At 43.5% G+C, this 18,613-nt stretch overlaps 1 protein-coding gene across 1 annotated transcript in view; it reads left to right on the forward strand.

Moving 5' to 3' along the window:
* Positions 1–5,892: 5,892 nt before the first annotated feature.
* PAPPA (pappalysin 1) overlaps positions 5,893–18,613 on the forward strand; it is a 184,554-nt gene continuing 171,833 nt past the window's right edge. Inside the window, exon 1 of the mRNA XM_056352475.1 lies at positions 5,893–6,734. Coding sequence (XP_056208450.1) covers positions 6,338–6,734 — 397 coding nt within the window. The 5' untranslated portion in view covers positions 5,893–6,337. The remainder of the gene's footprint in view (positions 6,735–18,613) is intronic.

Below are 18,613 nucleotides of genomic sequence, written 5' to 3' on the forward strand. Positions count from 1 at the left end.
GGGGTGAATAAAGCAATGGCCCTGTGCAGTCTTCTTCCTGCAGGTCATAAGCCAACTAGCAGTATCTGCAAATCCCTAGATGATGCAAATCACAAGGAGTTTTTCCCTTCCTGGTCAGTTGACTGCTTCTCTTGTTCCCCTTTTCTTCCTAGCCAGGTCCAACTGTCTTTCCACAGCATTTGACCCAACCCCAGAAATACTGGAGCGCATTATAACATTTGGGTGAGATGGTTTGGGAATGACATAATACATCTCACATTCTGGAAAATCAGGGTACCTCCTCCTGCACTTTCCTGGGTTTTACCTGTTTTTTCAAGAGCAGCATTTGGTATCCCCTCCTCATGGCCCCTCAGAAATTCCTCATTGGGCAAACAGTGCAGAAGTGATAAAAACAGTGTTCTACAGTTCTGGGTCTCACCATCCTGGATTTCATCTGAGGTTCTTAAATCTCTGGGTGAACAGGCTTTTAAAATAGACATTAGATTAACCTCCTTAAATGAGAAGGGAAAGTGAGGCAAAGAGTTTTTTGTTCTTGTAGGGGTTTTAAACGCATGCAAGAGGGGCAGGGGGCTTGAAGTAGGGCTTCAGATATAGGGGCAATGCCAGGAGGGCTGGGGAGGGCGCTGGGAGCTCGCTCTTGCCAAGGATCCACAGGGGATGCCCCAGTGACGTGGGCTGCCTGGGTATGGTGCTGTGGGCACTTGCTGATACCCAGGAGGTCCGTCCTCCTCTCAGTATCTTTTGCTTTAGGCTGTGATTTTGCTGCCCCCATCAGTCTGCTGATTTAGGAACCTGCCTCCTTTGCCTGCGTGGTGCTCTCCCGCCTCAGGATGTGGCCCTGCAGCAGAAAGGTAAAGGGCCTGGTCCCAAAGTCATCCCACCTGACCCACTGGGGCTGCTCACAGAAGCTGTGTGCATCCTCACGTGTGTGTCTTGGATCCCAGGCATATGGCCTTGGAGTGGTGACTGGGTACCACGTAGGTGAGGTCTGTGGTTGTTCTCCTCTTCATGCCTGAGCAAGGATTTCATCTGGGCAGACCATCCCAAACACTCAGAATTACAGTATACAGTCCAAATTAAAATGGACCCACTGAATTAATTGGCATTTACATGGTTTAATTGAAGAGGAAGAATGCCTCATTGCTTACATCATCTACCGTGTCTTTTTGCTCTCACCACAGTGTTGTAGGATAGAGATTATTGACCCACCCCCAAGAATGTATTTCAAGAATGTGGTGGAAAAAACACAAAGAATATGTAACTTTTCTGGAAATACGATATTTCATGAGGGAAATTTGAAGGATAAAGTAACCGAATTCCAGGCAAACAGGCATCAGTATTGTTAGGAAATACAGCTCTCTGCAGGGCAAAAAAGAGTGGTATGCCAGGTTTAAATAGGAATTTATAGCCATTGACTGCAAATTACCTTATAAAATTACTGATACATTCATAAAGTCATCAAGTACATGTTTAGTCTTGATTGTCATTTATTGCACCTTTTAATTGTTCAGTAAACTTTTCTCGATTAGATGGTATATACAAATTGACATAAAGCTGTTTTATTGATGTAAATTAACATAGTGTGTATTTTACATACGGGATGTATGGGACAACTGGGGGGCCAGGAGTAGAAGAGTCTTTTACCCAGTAATAAAGGCAATGTAGTGCTGGTGTTCTGATTTCTACTTGGGCTTGCATAGTTGTATGGAATCATGCGTGTGCAGGCAATAGTTATAACGAACCCTTAAAATCAGGATTGTTCTTGGTATGGAGTGTGACATTAATGGTAGCACATAGAGTTTTAATCATTTGTCCTTTTTAAAATAGGAGGAGGAAGAACAGATAAAGAAAACAGTTTAAAAACTGGTGAATTTATACTGAGTCCAAAGTAGATCTTCAGTTCAATCTTTCCCAAGACAGAACATTTGACCTTTTTTTTATTGTTGGTTTTTCATTTGTTAGCATTTCTGCGTTTTCTTGAGCTCATGAGAAGCTGTAGCCACATTCTACCTAACGCAAACCCTGTCTCACTGTCATGACACCAAGCAAGTGGCTTTATCTATCTCCTAAAAGGTGCTGGACTTCACAGGATTCGCAACCTGGAATGCCCAAATCCCTTTTTCTTTGAAGCTATTCTTAGCTCTTTGGGTTTCATTCCTTGCTATTCTGCGGAGGCAGCGTGATTCCTATCATACCATTCTTGATTGCATAAAATATTCCCTGAATCCAACACGTTGCATTAAAATCTGGTGTCTGGGCCCTGCTCGATTCTCAACAGAGTAGCTGTTGGGTTGTGTTTCAGCACTCCTCAACCTAAGCCAAGTTCAGAGAGACCTGGCTGGGGTATCTGCGCGGGGTAAAACCCATGCGAACGTCTGCTGTGCTGGACGGAGTTGTGCACAGTGAGGACAAATATGTACAAATACTTGACTAAAGTAGCAGGGCCTCAATTCGGCTGTAACCGGCAGACTTTTCAGCTCGACTTTCAAGAAACATTGTTTTTAATTGACCTTCATGTGAGTAATTTGAAGAGCCAACACTGCTTTTCACAAGGAGAGTTTCAAGCAGTAGAACCTCCCATCGTATGTAAAATTAGTAATTTTACTATAGCATGAGTGATTAAACCTGATCCCCAGGGAGCCAAAAATAATGCTGTGTGACTTCCTTGCCTAATTAACACAGAACAAATGTGAAAATGTGTACATTACAGTAAATTGTGTGCTAATTGGCCTTAGAGAAATACTAAATATGAAGAAGAAATGGGCATATAATTTCTAACATATTTGAGAGGTTTTGCAGTCTGTTCACAAATAGGAGAAAAAAAAAGTCAAAATTTGACAAAACCATTATTTGTTATGATTTATTCACTCAGCTCTAGTCTTGAACCTGGGAGTTATTGGCAGCTTCAGCTGAGATTCCTGCTGAGTATTTCTACTTATAATGACTGCATACAGCATTTAGCTCAATGCTATTTTTTTGGCATGATATCATAAATATCTATTTTAATTCTTGTCTCTGTATGTGTATCTAGGGTTTGGTGCTTTTTTCCTTTTCCTTGTGAAAATACCTCTAGATGGAGGACAATATCCTGCTCCCTTTACTTAGGAGAATACTCCACTCAAGTTCAACAGTAGGATTATTCTCCTTGGGTAGAAGTCCCCCTGCCAGAAGGCCCGTACATCACTTAAGTACTGGCTTAAGCAGAGAATAAATGTCCATCTGTGCAGGGTAGAATTTCATCTGTTGTCAGGGAACTTAGAGCTGACCCACAGGCTTAAGGAATCCCAGATTTACTCACTATTCCTAAAACCACATCTCTTCCACTCTGTTCTTTATCGCTCAGGACTCAAGAGTTTGGGTATCACACTTTCTTTATGTTTTTACTATGTCTTAGAAATAAAACTGATCGAACATGTAACTCATGCACTGGAGGTAAATTCCATCTTTTCATATTTTCTTCTGCCTTCCATGAATACAGAAGGCTGAGCTTTGGCCTTTTTGTAACAAGAGTACCCCAGAATTTGTGACTGGAGCTACAGTCGGATACATTGAAGTGTTGCGTTTGGTCACAGTGAGACTTTGCTGGTGATACTGTATGAAATAGAAGGTCAAAGACATTCAAAGTGAAATGGTGTAGTGCCATTAAACTGAAATGTTTCAATAACTTTAATGATTTCAGCCAATCATAACGTCCCTAAGAAACATGATTTCACAGAATTAGCTTTTCCCACTGAAAAAACTGGAACCTGCACTACGTTAAAGAGCCTGTTCTTCCAGACTTGGTATGGGCAAAGTTCCTGGGGACATGGAGGGAGTTGTCAGGTGGAGAAGGCAGTGCCCCCAGCAGCTCCACTCTTCCTGGTTTAGCTCTTATTTGAAGCTGGAAAAGTTCACTTCTAATTTTTGAATTATTTTTTTTGATTTTTCACTCTCCTCTGTGTGTTAAATTAAAATATTAAAGTGCAGTACTCTGATCTTAAATTGTTTCTGCCAAGCAGGTGCACATGCATAAATATCTTTTTTTGCATCCCTCGGAGCTCTTTGGGATGTTTATGGGAGTGTGTACCATGGTATAGTTTGTTTCCTAGCTAATAATTTCCTCTTGGTTGTTGAGAAAGCTTAATTGCCTTGAGTTCTTCTATTACAAATTTTGTAGATGTTGCCAGTATTTTGTGTCTGCCTTGTAAGCAGAGCTGTTGCGTAGGGAAGGTCTGTATGGTTGGAGAGGGGCTCGTCAGCTGTTGAATTCTGGTGAGACTTTATGGATATGTCCAGCATCCCTGAAAATTCCAGTTGTACATTCTTGAGTGTTTGTAAATTAGTTAGAAACTGAAAACAACTATCTCTCAAAAGCCTTTCAAGCATGCAGCAACTCTTCCTCACTGAAAAATTTACTTTCATTAATTGTATCATGTATATTTTAAGTGCAAATAGTCATAACAAGCATGTACTAATACAGTAACCTGCAAAAGCAGAAAGCTTACAGTCCCAGGAAAACACTCTTGTGTGATTGCTGTTAAAAGTTTATAGGAAAGTCAGGTGTGACACTCATTGGTTTCGAGATGAAGAGGATGTTGTGGGTTACTGGGTTTGTGATTGAATTCAGTGTGATTTAACTTGGTTTTGCTGCACTTCTGAGTGGATTAGTGGCCCGTAGATTCAGAGTGTGCTACTGCTAAGTCATTTCCACTTATTAAGTACTTAGAAAAATCCTTTTTGTTGCCATCAGGGGGAGCTTTTGAGATCTTTCAAGAGTGAAAAAAAAATATTATAAAAAAAAAAAAAAGGAAAGGAGAAAAAAAAGAAACGTCCCAGCTCAGAAACAGAGATCTACAAACCAGCAAGCAGCCAGAACCTTACCTGTGGCTACAACTAAGCCAAGGAAGCCAGGGGAGCTGAATTGCTTAGACCAAAAAATTAGCAATATTGAGAGAGGATTTTTTTACTCGATCCACCAATAAAATTAATAATCTTTTTATTTATTATTATTATTTTTAAAAAAACCAGGAGTTTTTGGAGCATTCAAAAGCCAAATCCTGCTCTGTTGCTACAGCTTCTGGAAGGCAAATGCTCTTCAAAAAGCTTCTCTCCTTTTAGCTCCTGATGATTCGATGGGGACCTTTGATGCAACATTTGGATTAGCTGCACACAACTGCACTGAGGGGGACCACAAAAGGGGGAGCCTGGCTGATTGCATAACTTTAAGAAAATAATAAGAGGAAAAGAAAGAATTAGGAAAAGAGAGAGAGAGTGAAAAAGAGAGAAAGAAAGAAAGAAAGCAATTAAAAAAAAATATCTGAGACTCAAGTTTCAAGACTCTTTATGTGCTGCAGAGGAGCATAAGGTTTACCAGCAAAGTGCAACGGGGAGTCTGAGAGGAGAAATAGCTTTCTCTTTTGCCAAGAAAAAAAAATAGGAATGTGTGCTTTGGACTGGACTGGGAAAGAAAGCTGGGGAGATTGCAAAAAGGAGGGTGCAGGATTTTTGTCACATTGATCCATTCATCTCGATTGTCTTCTTTAAAAAATAAATAAGAGGGGGGAAAGTGATAGGAGGAAAGAGGAAGAGAGGAAAAGAAGGGGGGAAAAAGAAAACAGCAAAAGTGTTTGAACCTCTGGAGCTATCTGTTCCTTCAAGCTGATTGATTAGTCATGATCCCTGCAGTTTTAATGGGAATCATTCAATTGGGAAGGTGGAGCACCCTAGAGTAGATTAGCATATTCTTGTTTACTCATCTTCTGAGGGGCTTTTTCTCTTTTCTTTCATTTTGTGGAGAAGAAGGGAGGGGGGGAGGTTGGGGGGAAGGAGGGGGTTGTGGCTTATGTTATAAAGGAGGCCAAAAAAATAAATAGATTAGAGCATCATTTGGGGGGAGGGAAATCAGTGGGTCTGAGTCTTGGAGAAAGCTGGGGGGGTTGTTTTGTTTTTTTGTTTTGGTGTGTGTGTGTGTGTGTGAGAGTGTGTGTGGTTTTTTTAAAAAGAAAAAAAAATAAAGGGAAGAAAATCCAGCAGAGAAAAGAAGAGGGAGAGGAATTCCAGCTGTGGAGGAATAGAGGAGAAGAAGACAGATAGAGGAGGAAGAACAGAAAAATACATTGCCACCAAGAAGGAGTTTTGATTTATTTTATTTTTATTTGTTTTAAGGGGGAAAAAAAATCTATAAGCAGGAAAAAGAAAGAAAGAAAAAGAAAAAAAGAAAAGAAAAAGCAACTGAGAAGGGTTATAAAAAGAGCAAATACCAAGAAGGGTGAACAAGAGAAGAAAGTCAAGGCAAGGAGGAGCCCAAAGCTGGCAGATCGGGAGGATTTGCAGGGGAGAAGGGGGGGGAAGATTGGAAATGCAGCTCTGGAGTTTGCTGCTGCCTCTTGCGCTTCTCTGTACAGCCCTAGCCAGTGGACCCGAATGTGGGATGGACGAGCGCTCCCGCAGGGCGAGGAGGGACACCAGGCACAGCCGCCAGCTCCGCTACACGGCCCCGGGCACCTGTGCCACCAGGTTAGCCCGAGGAAGGCGCTCCACTGCTGGGCTGGAGCCTGGGCATGTCCCCCGCAGGAGGCAACAGCGGGAGGTAAAGGACGAAGAGGAGTCCCTTACCCCGAGCAGGGCGCTCTATTTCAGTGGACAAGGTGATCAGCTGCGGCTGAAGGCAGATATTGAGCTGCCCCGAGATGCCTTCACTTTGCAAGTGTGGCTGAAAGCTGAAGGAGGACAGAGATCTCCGGCTGTCATTGCAGGTAGGTAGTTGGTCGTGCCTGTGGCTGCAGCATCCCTTTTACGTTTCGGGAGCCAGCAGAGCAGCCAGCTGTAGGCGTGCGTGTGTATAGTTTACGTGTGTGTACATTTAAATCTGCGTGTGTGCCTTGCAACGTACATCTGTGTGCGAGTGCATGTGTAAACACGCTTGGGTGCGTTTATCGTATATATATTTGGTGAAATACCGGAGCTCAGCAAACTGTCTGAAAGTAGATGCTCGCAGAAAAAGTTATGTAAACTTTTGCATAGGGAAATGGCAGTATCCTGGGTAGTTTCTTTATTTCTGTGTGTACAGATCAAGATGCAGATAGGAGAGAGAGCTCTTACGGTGGGTTTTCACCTAATTTTCAGGTTGGGAAAGTGTAAACAGAGCATTTGAATGTAGCTTGATGTATGTATGAAAAGAAATGTATGTGTCTGGTGTGTGGCTGCAAAGAAACACATATCTAAGATCCTTATAAGATTTCCTTAGTTTTATTAGCTTTTTAGTGTACTTCACTGTTACCTTTTTAGATGCAACGTTAGCATGTGGTTTCCAAAAAGCTATAAAGGAACTTTTGGCTATTGTGAAACCTCAAATGAATCAAATGAGTTTATAAAGTTCCCAACCCCTCGACACTCAGCTAGGGCTGGGACTAGCACTGCAGCTAGAGGATGTGTTGAGTATTTTTGTCTCCACTTAGAAATGGCAAGTGTAACACAAATGATTGTAAGGTCAAATAGCCCTATAAAATCATTTAGTACTCAAAGCAGCTACCAGTCTAAGCTGTCTGAGCTGAACAATAATGAGGAATATTGCACTTTTCTTATTTAAATTTTATGAGCCCATCGTGAATTTGGGTTCTTTCCCCCTGCATTTGCTCCCTCTCCCCCTCCCTCCCACCACCTCCCACCCTCCTCCCCCCTTAGTGATAAAGTGCAGTGAAGTTGTCGTGAAATCGGATACTTTTTGGAGGGTTACAAACCCTTATAAATGTCGCCACATCCATCTTTGCTCTGAAGGAAGTCATAGAAAATGGAAATGTCCTTTAAAAAAAACAGAAAACAAGCCAGAAAGACAAGGGGGGTGGGGGTGTGTGTGCGCGGGGGGGGGGGGGGGGGGGGGGGGGGGGGGGAGGAGGACATGTTTTACAGTTCTTTTGGCAAGGAGATTCCCTGAAAGTACAAAGTTTCCATGTCCTAGGAGATGCCTTAAAGAGACAGGGAGGATTCCCCCTTTCCCTTTAACTGGAGTCCCTTCCTACCAGGAGGCAGCGGGTGCTGGTGCCGGTGGCACCGTGGCTGCCCAGTGCCAGCCCAGCTTGCCCCTGCCCTGCCACCCTCCCTGCGACGCTGGGCTCCATTGCTGCCCCAGCCCTGACCTGCACTACTCTGGGCTCGCCAGAAAGTTGCTTTGTCCTAAGGAAAAGAAAAACTAAGATGAACTCAGCAGTGCTTTTCCTTAACTTCCCCCAGTCCCAGTTGCTCTGCTCATTTGCAAGGAGGGGGACGCGGTGTGTGCCTGATGCCGGGGTGGGCAGGAGGTGCTGGGCATGGGCTGGTCCCTTCTGCCCTCAGGAGGGCAGGCAGATGAGCAATTTCATAGGTGAAGTGGATTATTACTTGCATTATTTCCTCTGACTTTCTCAAGCTCCGCTCTCCTGGTTCCCAGTCTTCACTGAAACCCCGGGGCACAAAGTGTTTCCCTTTCAAGTTAGGAAAAGCGGCATTTGGGTTTACACAGATCTAATCAGTGTGTTTTCTAATGTGTTTAATCCAACACCTAAGCCCCCATGTCCGCCTTTGGTGCAAGTATCTCTAATTCATACAATAGGGAACCTAGACAAAAACACACAAAGATCATTTGTAGTAAAATACTTTAATTGGATGGGGGAGGTTGAGTTGTTGCCTGTATAAAACACTTGACCCATTTTATGCATGGAAATAACATTCCACTGTGAAAAATGAAAAGAAATGCCCCAGTTTTACACCACAGAGCTTGCAGCTTAGCTCAGGAGGACTTTGTGATTTTTATTTTATTTTTAAGCTCCCCCTACCCCCCTCGCATGCACTCTTGAAGAGAAGCCAGGTTTGGCTCTGTGTGTAAACACCTGGAAGAGGTCCAAGAGGAACTCACTTGGAGTATCCTCCACACACCACAGCCTCCCAGACCTGCAGCGAGCTTAGGGAGAGATTATGCTTCCCTCAATGAGGAAATCAAGGGTTCTGGCTGCCAAAACTCTTGGCTTTCTCATTTTCACTGTTTTGGGATGTGACAGACTCAGGAGCCTGGTTCTGCTGTTGAAGTTGCCTCTGTAGGACCCCACTGAAACCAAGAGCCCTTCTGGGTGTTTGGAGGGGGGTGGGGGGGGGGGTGGGGGGCAGGGACTGGGTGAAATTTGCTGACAGTGCCAAAAGTAAGTTTCTCCCCAACTTCTACCTCAGTTGCAAAGTGGGAAACTGTGTGATTGCACAGATCTGAAGAAGAGGGCAGAACTGACTGGAAGACATCTCTTGTTTGGGGGTCCTCCTTCTATCTTCTTCTACTTTCTACACCCTACCCTCTGACTGTGTTGACTGCTCCCCTTCCATCCCTCCTTCCTGGCATATAAGTAGTCACTACAAGTCATACAGCAGCCATATGTGTGCCTATAGGGGAAGCCTGTTGTTTTTGATAAAAATCTTATGTGGGACCCAAGTTGTTATCAGCTTCTGTGCCTGAGCCCTGCTATAACGGAGCTCTTCTGCTAATCCAGGCTACAGGAGTTTCTGTCTGGAGCCAACTCTCCTTACGTCACCCTCTGCTGCAGTATTCAATTTGTTTTCATAAATGGCTAATTTTACAGTGCTGTTAAGTGGGTTCGTCATTGTGCCGGGCCATGCCCTGTCTCTGATGATAGGCAGTCCTTGGTGCCAGGCTCTGCCAATTTTCACGCTGGCTGGCAGTGATGTTATTGCTGCCCTGTTTGACTTCTCTGATATCTGTTCTGGCATTTGTCAGGGAAGGCTGTTGGGAAACTAGAAGTCTGACCCATTGATCTGTGTTACGCAAAAGCTCGGAAGCCTTTTCGGAGCTGGGCTGTGCTTCCTTTGTGCGGCTCCTGCGGTGCAGCTCTCCAGCGGAGGCAGCTAGCAGCTCCTGCATACTTGCCTCCCTCCCTGGGCCACATAGTTCTTGGACAAACACTCCTTGGATGTGCATACCTACCACACAGCACAGTACATCCCTCTTATAAACACACACATGTGCACATGGTATTAATCATGCAAGTTTGCGCACTTTCCCCTGTACAGCCTTTGAATGCACATCTAGTTGTGAAGGAAGGAGTTAAGGTCCAGACTGTACTCAAGTTAGGTAATGCACATGCCATGCAAAATCAGAGGCTTCAAAGCACAGTTGACCTTGCTTCTGTTGTAATCAAAGATATTTCAGTCCTCCTGTGGAAATGCAACTCCATCCTAAGAAACAGGATCCTCCTGAGTCCCTGTCAGTGTGTTTTCTGGTATATGGCTCAGCAATGGGATAGCTCATGCTTTCATGGGAATGTGATGTTGACTCTTTGCTGGCTGGGAGCTGAGAGGAGCAGGATGAATGATTGGCAGTGGGAGCCAGAGTAAGAAGGCGTGCCTGCTCTGAAGAGTGAAAGTTATTTGTGTTTTGTTTTGGTGTGGGTTTTTTTTTCTTCCCCCTTCTCAGTTTCATTCTCCTCTGTCTCTCTATTCCTCTGCCTGCCAACAGAGAGCATGATCCCAACTTAATAAAGCTTCATATGTAAGGGAGTGCCTGTGTTTTCCCAGCTTCAGTCCTTGATGAACATAAAACTGCAGTAGAATCCAAAGGGAAAGAAATGCCAAAATCAGCAGAGTGAAGCTCACTTAAAGCCACAGCTCTTGCATGTGAGAGACTGAGAAACATCTGTGTTGGGACCCAATAATTGGGCAATTATAAAGATATGTAATTGACACTGCATACGTCTGTTCCCTTCACAGGGTTTAAGAATATATGTTTACTTTTGGGGGTTAATTTGGTTCCCTTCTGAACTTTTGGAGCCTGATATTGATTTAATGCACTTCAGGTAGAATCGGTGAGGTAGGTCCTGTCCCTGGAGCTGATCCTTATAGCTGATGTGTTGGGAACTTGAGGATGTTTTCAATAGAGAGTTTACTCTGAGTTTCATTGGCATTAAAGTGATATGTAGATAGATAATGACACATTCTCTCATCTTCAACAGCCTGTTGTCTTTTAATTTCACTAATTTTCTTGTTTTGTTCTGTAATGAAGGATTAGAATTAAGGAATATAGAGTAAGTCAAATGTAAAGCTTGTAGTTCTGTCATTTAATTAGCACTGGCATGTGCCAGGTCCCAGGGTGATGGGCATGAAGGGCAGAGTGGAATAACAGCTGGACCACAATGACAGGAGCTTGAACACCTGCCCAGATGCTCCTTCAGGGTGAGAAGCCTCCAATACACCACTGCTGAAGCCTACAGGTAGGATGTACTGTGTGGTTTTGGCTTCCCTGTAGATGGGTTCAAATGATTAGCCACTTTGTGACTACGGATCTGGATAAGGAAGAGTCAGAAACTGGAAAAGAAAAAGATTGGGTTTTTTTCCCCGTAAGATGTGCAAATTTAATGACTCTTGTTTCATTGACCAGCTACACACTAGAGTCAGGACAGCAAAATCAGAAGAAAGTTTTCTGTTTGGTGTTTACGTTTTTTTCTTTTCCTTTAAGCACTTACAAGTAGGCTGCTCTAATTAATAAAATGGTAATAAAAGGGAGAGGGAAATTTGACTCTCTGTGTGTGAAGGTTGTAAATTTAGATTCCAAAATGATGCATGGCTGTCTCCTGTAGGCACGGAGATGTGTCCCAGGCTTGCCCCAGCTCTCCGAGCTCCATTTCGGCCTGATTTATTTCAAGCCAGCCTGTTTCAGTTAGAATAACTCACATGAGGCACAGAGCAAGCTGAGGGGATGGTGTTTGGAGAGAGAGGGGGAGCAGAGCCTCCTCAGGGGTTCATGGAGACGTCTAGAGAAGCACAGAGCAGAGCAGTGGCGGGCAGGTCTCAGTGGTGGGGTGAAAAGAAGCCCTTGGAAAGCCTTCACACCCTGAGACATCGCAGAAAGACAGACCTGATTGGTGATTCAGATGCCTGAATGTTATTGCATCAGGTTGAAGCTGCTCTCTGGGTCTCCGTGTCACCCTCCCATGCAGAGCCAGGGGAGTGCTGCAGACGGCCGAGGGGACACCAAGGCCACAGCCACACCAAATGGAGGTGCAGGTGCCCAGCATCACCCTAGCTACATGTGACATAGTGAGAGATGCGCTTAAATCCCAAATCCCAGAGGTCTCACTGAGCACTGAAGCAGCTGGGAGGGGGGATGCTGGCTCCCCAGGGACCCTAACTCAGACCCTCCCACGAAGGAAGCTGCCACTCACCTTTCTCATGAAGATCAGGCCAGGTCTCCATTTCCAAAGCGGGCCCAGGAGTTTGCTGATGCTGCTCCACAAGCTTCACATGTTCATCAGCCTTCGCCAAGGAGAGGAGAGATCTTTGGCCGGGTGCACTGAACAGCAAAGAGCCCAAGGGTGGCAGGTACGTGCCAGGGGCTGGACCCTTGGAGTGCTGCAGGGGCATCCAGCTGCTGGGGCAGGGATTTTTGGTGGAGAAATGCCTTCTTCGGAGTCCAAGTCTGGCTCTGTCAGGACATAGGTGCCAAGCTCCTCAGGTCTGGCACAAGAAAGGTGCAGTCATGACACCTGCTTGAGCAGCTTTAACACAAAAATACTGCAGGATCGATGGGTTTTAGGTGCTGTCAAGACCATGGGATTAACCAAGCGCTTTCACCTTGGATTTTCATTGCTCATGCTGGCCTGAGCTAGAAAAAAAGATCCAAAATATAGTGTCTTTTTTCAAAAAGATATATTGAAAAAACAAAAATAAACTGGGGTCAGATGAAATGTTCCTATATAATAGTTTTGCTTCCAATTTTAGCCGTTGTTTTTTCATCTCTTCTTTTCTTTTCTCTGATAGAAATTATAGGAGCAGGAGCAGAGAAAGGACCACCTGGGTTGCCAAATTCAGTCCCCTGCAGTGTCAGGGATATAACAGCAGATAATTAGTCCAAACATTCAGAGAATATCCACTCTGTAGGCTCTGATATAGCACAGGCCACAGAAAATTTCCCAGTGCTCTACTATAAACCAAAGATCTTTAGCTAAGACCAAGAGTCACCGCTATAATGTAAGACAGGAAAAGAGAAGGACAGATTGACAACATCTTAAGTACCTGAGATCCAAAGCATTTTTTTAGAAAACTGTTAAGTATGAGAAAGAAAAACATTTGCTGGTAAAAGATATGAGCTTTCTTATTTTCAGAAAGTTAAAAAAGAATCAGGTGTTTTGAGAGTTATGAAACTTCTATTGAAATTTGAAGTTAGAATATTTGCCAGAACTGATCCTTTCCCACAGATAGTCTGTTTTGATTAATTTCCCTTTTTCCTGAGAAAAATATTTTATCAAACATATCCCACCCTTCTCTGGTCTTGGTCTGTGTGGCAGTTCCTACATCCCATCATAGTAAGAATGAACATGTTCACTTTATTACATTTTTACTTCTTCAAATCTTGTATTCCAGGTTATCCTGAAAAGGCATCAGAAAAGCCTTGGTTGATCAAAAGTCTCCGCATTTTTCTCTCAGCTATAACAGTTAGTCTAATATCATCTCTTTCTTCATTTAAGCTCCTCTCTCAGTGCTACCAAATTTTTAATTTAATATAGACCTTAAAGGATCAGTTTATGTTATTCTTTCTATTTTAAATATGCAAGATAAGTTGGGCTTTTCTATTTCCTAGGTTCTGGGTGTTTGCTTCATGCACTGTTCTGGACACAGAACAATTGACTGTGCTTTCCTTTTTGTTTGTTTATTTTCCCAAAAATGAGACTTTTAGAAATTACAGGGTACTTTTCTTCCGACCTTACGCTTACACTGTCTTGTGGGCATTTCCCTACCTTGGGGTAGCTGACACCTGAATATGATTCTTAGTTTTATTTCAGGTTTCTGCGGAGAAGAAATGCTTGATTGTTCTTCTCCTGATTTTTGCTTGTCCCTACATTTCTCTCCATTTTTCTCTGGTGTGAGAAGCATGCACATATGCACACAATTTCCAAAGCACCTTTGATTTTTTCCCAGATCAATAGAGCATTTAAACTCCAATGATCAAGGAAGAGCAGCTTGTTTATTTCCCCACATATTCTGACACAAGTGGCAGATCTTGTAAACTGCTTTGATTTGATGTTAGTGCCTGTTATAAAGTTTACTCTCTCCAAAGCCATCCATGAAGTTAAAGTACTCTTACTCTAAATGTAAGCAGAGCAGAACTCCAAAAGGTGAGTTAAAAGGAGAACAAGAGTAAATATCTTGTTCCTGAATTTTGCTTTCTGCTGTCCTTGTTCATGGTGATCAGAACAATTTGCTTAGTTGGGGATTGTTCAATATCCATAAGGCTGCCGGCATCAGGTGAGGGTGCAGTATATATCACAGTTAAAACTGAATAAATACAAATACAAGTCAGATTATCCCTTGGTGAGAATGGGGCTGGATTCATAAAGTTAGATTTACACAAGCATCATGGATTTGATCCTAAACATGTTCAGGATCATAGGAAAAATACCATTGATTTTGGCTGACCCTGGCTTAGGGTCTGATTTCAGAAAGTCTTCTGCATCCCTCCTCTACAGCCTGGACCCTTCCATAGTACTTTTTTTTGCTGCCCCTTCTTGCTTTGGATACAAGAGGGGGGGAAAAAACCCCAACAAAACCCAACAAAACAAAATGAAGGCCTTACGTCAGAGAAATTGGCCAAGGGAAGGGGACGTTTATTTTAGTTGTTTTTGGTATACTCCAAATCCCATTCTGGCCTCCATCTCTTTCAACCTTTCTCTTCTTTTTGGTTTTTTTTTTTTCCCAGTGTTAAAAAGAGCACTTATTCAAAACACACTGTCCAGTTTTCTGTTTTGCTGGGTGATGTAAGTGTGTAACTTTCCCATCCAATCTCTCCACCCTCTCTTATCACCATCATAGGCTCAGTTCTTTCTCTATTATCTGGTGTCCTTGATTCCCCTGTCTTTCCCTTCTTCCTGCTCTGCACAGTTGCTGGTTTCCTCCTCCCTAGCACACGCGTGCCGTGGGTGACCCTACACACTCTGTAGTTTTCATTTTCTTCTGCCGCAGGAGGGTGGCATCCCTTCCTTGCAGCCCAAGGGTGGGCACCAGGTTGGTCGCTTCAGCCAGCTCATGTTGGAAGAGCTGTGGGAACAGAGGGTAAGCAGGCCATGTGTTTGTGTGCTTAGTCAGGCATATGCTCATGCACATTTTCCGGGAATTATTGATATTGTTCTGTTTAATATCCATCCTAGCAGTACACAGACAAGGAGCGAGCAGTTCTCACAAAAGAGGGAGTGAGGGTGAAGTAAAACTGAGAAGCATCTGGGATTGGCCTGGTGAAGTAGCATCTGAGACACATGATACCAGCTCATGAAAACAAAAGAACTGCTGTGTTAGAGAAGAAAACACTCTGTTCTTTGCTGATCAGCTCCTGGGGTCTGGTAGGCTTTCCTTGAGTCTTCCCTTCGAGTGATACTTGAGGCTCCTTTATGTCTTCTCCTTTCTCCCCTTGTTGTGTTTTTCCTCCTTTTCCTTATCTAATTTATTGCCTCTTTATTTGCTTTAAATCACTTTCCCATATGGATTTCTCTCTTCTGACCCATCTTCCCCTCGCTCATCTGATTCCCAGGAGTCCTCTGTTGTCATGGAATTGGGAGAAGAGCAGCCCTGTTCCTGACACCGAGCATCAGCTGCAGGCTCCTTTCCTCCTTCATTTTCTTTCTCGTTTAGTCTCTGCTCTTAGTGTTGGAAGCATATTCACACAGATCATCCATTGGATTGAGGAAACAGATCTTATCACCGTTATTTTGTTTGTTTTATTTAAGACAGGGAAAAAAAAAGGAAAGGAAAGGAAAGGCCTTCAATGTTACGAGTGTTACTGAGTTTTGAATGTAGGGTTTTTTATCCTGTACTGATGTATTCTAGTACTGTTAGTTTCCTTTACCATTGCAGTAAGACTGATTTTGTGGTCCCAATAACTGCCTCAAAGCATTCTGCTGATGGTGGTGATGAGATTCTTAGGCATGACAGAACATTACCCTTACAATCAGGGAAACTGAGGAAAGGAGGGATGCTCTGATTTGTCCAAGATGTGGTAGGGTGGTGGTGACAGAGCTAGAAACAGAACCCAGCTTGGCCTTTTCTCAAACTTTTTTTTTTTTTTTTAAAGGGGCAATGACAGTTATTCCTTAGCCTAGGTTGTTCTCCATGTGAAGCCAACACACCCTAATTCCTGCAGGATGATCCTTGTAGCTGCTGAGGGTTCTTTGTTTGCTGTGCTGAGCTGATGGTGGTGACAAAATTGTTTTACCTGGTACTGCATTGTTGAAACCACTGGCAACACGGGGAGTGGGTGAGGAAGGCGGTTGGTGTTTGTGACATGAGGTCTTTGGAGATGGCAGAAAATCAGATTTTCTGGAATTACTATGTCTGAACAGACATGCTGGTGATGTTTGAATCAGCATGAATTACTGTATTTCTCAAATGGAACAGTTTATGCAGCCCATAATGGGAGAGAAAAGCAAACATCACCGAGACCCTTAGTTCAGAGTACTCTAAATTGGAATGCTTTGATATTTTTGATACTTCTACACATTGATTAATATATTGACTTGCTGAAACAGCTTGTGAAATGTGTAAGTTGCTCTTCCTAGGAAATGCTGCAAATCTGTCTCTGGATATCTTGGGTTATTAATTAAGGGTGAGAGCAACCTGTTTATCCCCTAGTTAAACATGGACCGGGTGAGAAGTTGCTGAAGGGGCTTTGCACACAGTGTGTTAGTGCCACAGACTGTTTTGGGGAGGGATCATAATCTAGTGCACACCCTCATGGCTAAACAACCAGTGTTTCTCTCGGGAGTGTCAACAGGGAGGCTGTACATCATGCAGTCCATGCGTTTTTTTTCTGAATTCAGTAGCATCTGTGCCTGTAAAGTCTGAGGTGCTGAGCTTGCATTACTACTGTCTTACATTGCATCTGTCTTGTGGATAAACAGAGCAGCCTCTCTGAGGTCAAAACAGCACCTTTCACCAGTGATAATTTAATGGGAATTATTTTCAGCATAAACTAGACAAGCATTGGAAGCCTCCTGTGCTGTAGCTCATGAATGGAGATGTTCAGGGAGAAAAGGAGTACTGGGAGAAAAAGCAAATGTTAACTAAATGCATTACGCACATGATTTTGAAACATGTACTTGGCAGAGGGAAGGGTGAGAAGTACAAGCCAGATTCTGCTGTTGAGCACACCAATGTAAACCTAGAGTAACTCCGTTGGAGAGGAAATCAGGGGGACTGCTCCAGACTGATGAACGTGTAGAATCTGGGGCAGAGACAGCGCATGCAATGGGGAAAATGAACAAGCTGAGAAGTGAATGTCATGGAGAACAACCTCCAACCACCGTCACCGCTGTTGATAGTTTAATTTGGGTGTGTAATGGTTATGGTGATGCAGTGGGAAACATTTGTACAGTGTGGGGTTGTTTATACTTTTTGGAGCATTTTCTGCATATACCTATCGTAATCCCTGTGGACTGTGAAATTAGGCGATACACCAGTTTTACAGTGTTTGTGTTTCCAGCAACAAACACTTCTGAACTCTACTCTCCAGTCTTGTGGCCCTAAACTCCTTCACCTCCTCCCATACGGTCCCATCTCCAGCAATAATATCCCCTCCTCTGTTTATAAACAAACACCCTCAGAGGAAGTTCACAGGAAGCAATGTTACTTAATGAAAATCAACGATATGCTCAGGTCCATGCTGTGGGCTGGAGCCAGCAGGGTTGCTGGATGTTTCCTACTCTGCATCTGCTTGTAAGAGTTTCTTTGATGAGATGTTTGCCTGTCTAACTATGTGTCTTTCTCTTCCCTTCGTCATGGAAAATATGAAAAAAGAGGGAGTAAAATTATAAAATCAGCATGGACAGTATTTGGGAACCCAAGCAGGGAGGCTAGCATCAATGAACTTGTAGAATTTCTTCTTAATATATCCACTGATTTTGTCTATTTATGTTTTTTTAAACACTGAAATCTAGATTCTGGCTCCTGGCAAAACTCTTGCTCTTGAGTTGCACAAAGGCTGTAAAAGGACTAAAACAGCCCAAAGGATAATTGTCCTACTGTAGTCTGAGCAGAAGGCTGATATATCTGGTGTTGCACATCTCTCTCACAGAACTACCAGCTTAAGGAGGTAGGAGTGAGCTAGACTCAAGTAAGTAGATAACACAGGACTACACCATGACATAGTCACCATGAGCTTGGAGCAAGGGACAGATCTCCATGTGCTGTCAGCTGGAAAATGCAAAATGCTTTAACTTGCTCCAGAGGTCCCCCAAACCCCTTGCAGCACAGGGGGAACCCAAGAAGAAATCCATTTTCTTGTGACTGCCCCTGGGTTGTGCCTTTAGTACTACACCTTGGTGGCCTTAGACAGGAGGTGAGGGAATTATGTGTTTGTTTCCTTCCAGGAGAAACTGGGATCCTCTAAAAAGCCTTTCTGCCTACTCAAAATGTGTGGGAGAATCACCAGATAAAGTAAAGTTCTGGGAATGAGGGAAGCAGCACTGGTCAGGACTGTGGTTCCTCACTTGTGCAGAGGTGTAGTATTAATGCAGTGCTCATGTCACTGTCCAGGCTCCCCCATTTCCATAAGCAGTGTCTTGGGAGGAATAAGGGTGTTTTTACAGACATAATAGATGTGAAAGCTGTAGTCCCACTT

This window comes from Falco biarmicus, chromosome 9, assembly GCF_023638135.1.
Source record: "Falco biarmicus isolate bFalBia1 chromosome 9, bFalBia1.pri, whole genome shotgun sequence".
Lineage (NCBI taxonomy): Eukaryota > Metazoa > Chordata > Aves > Falconiformes > Falconidae > Falco > Falco biarmicus.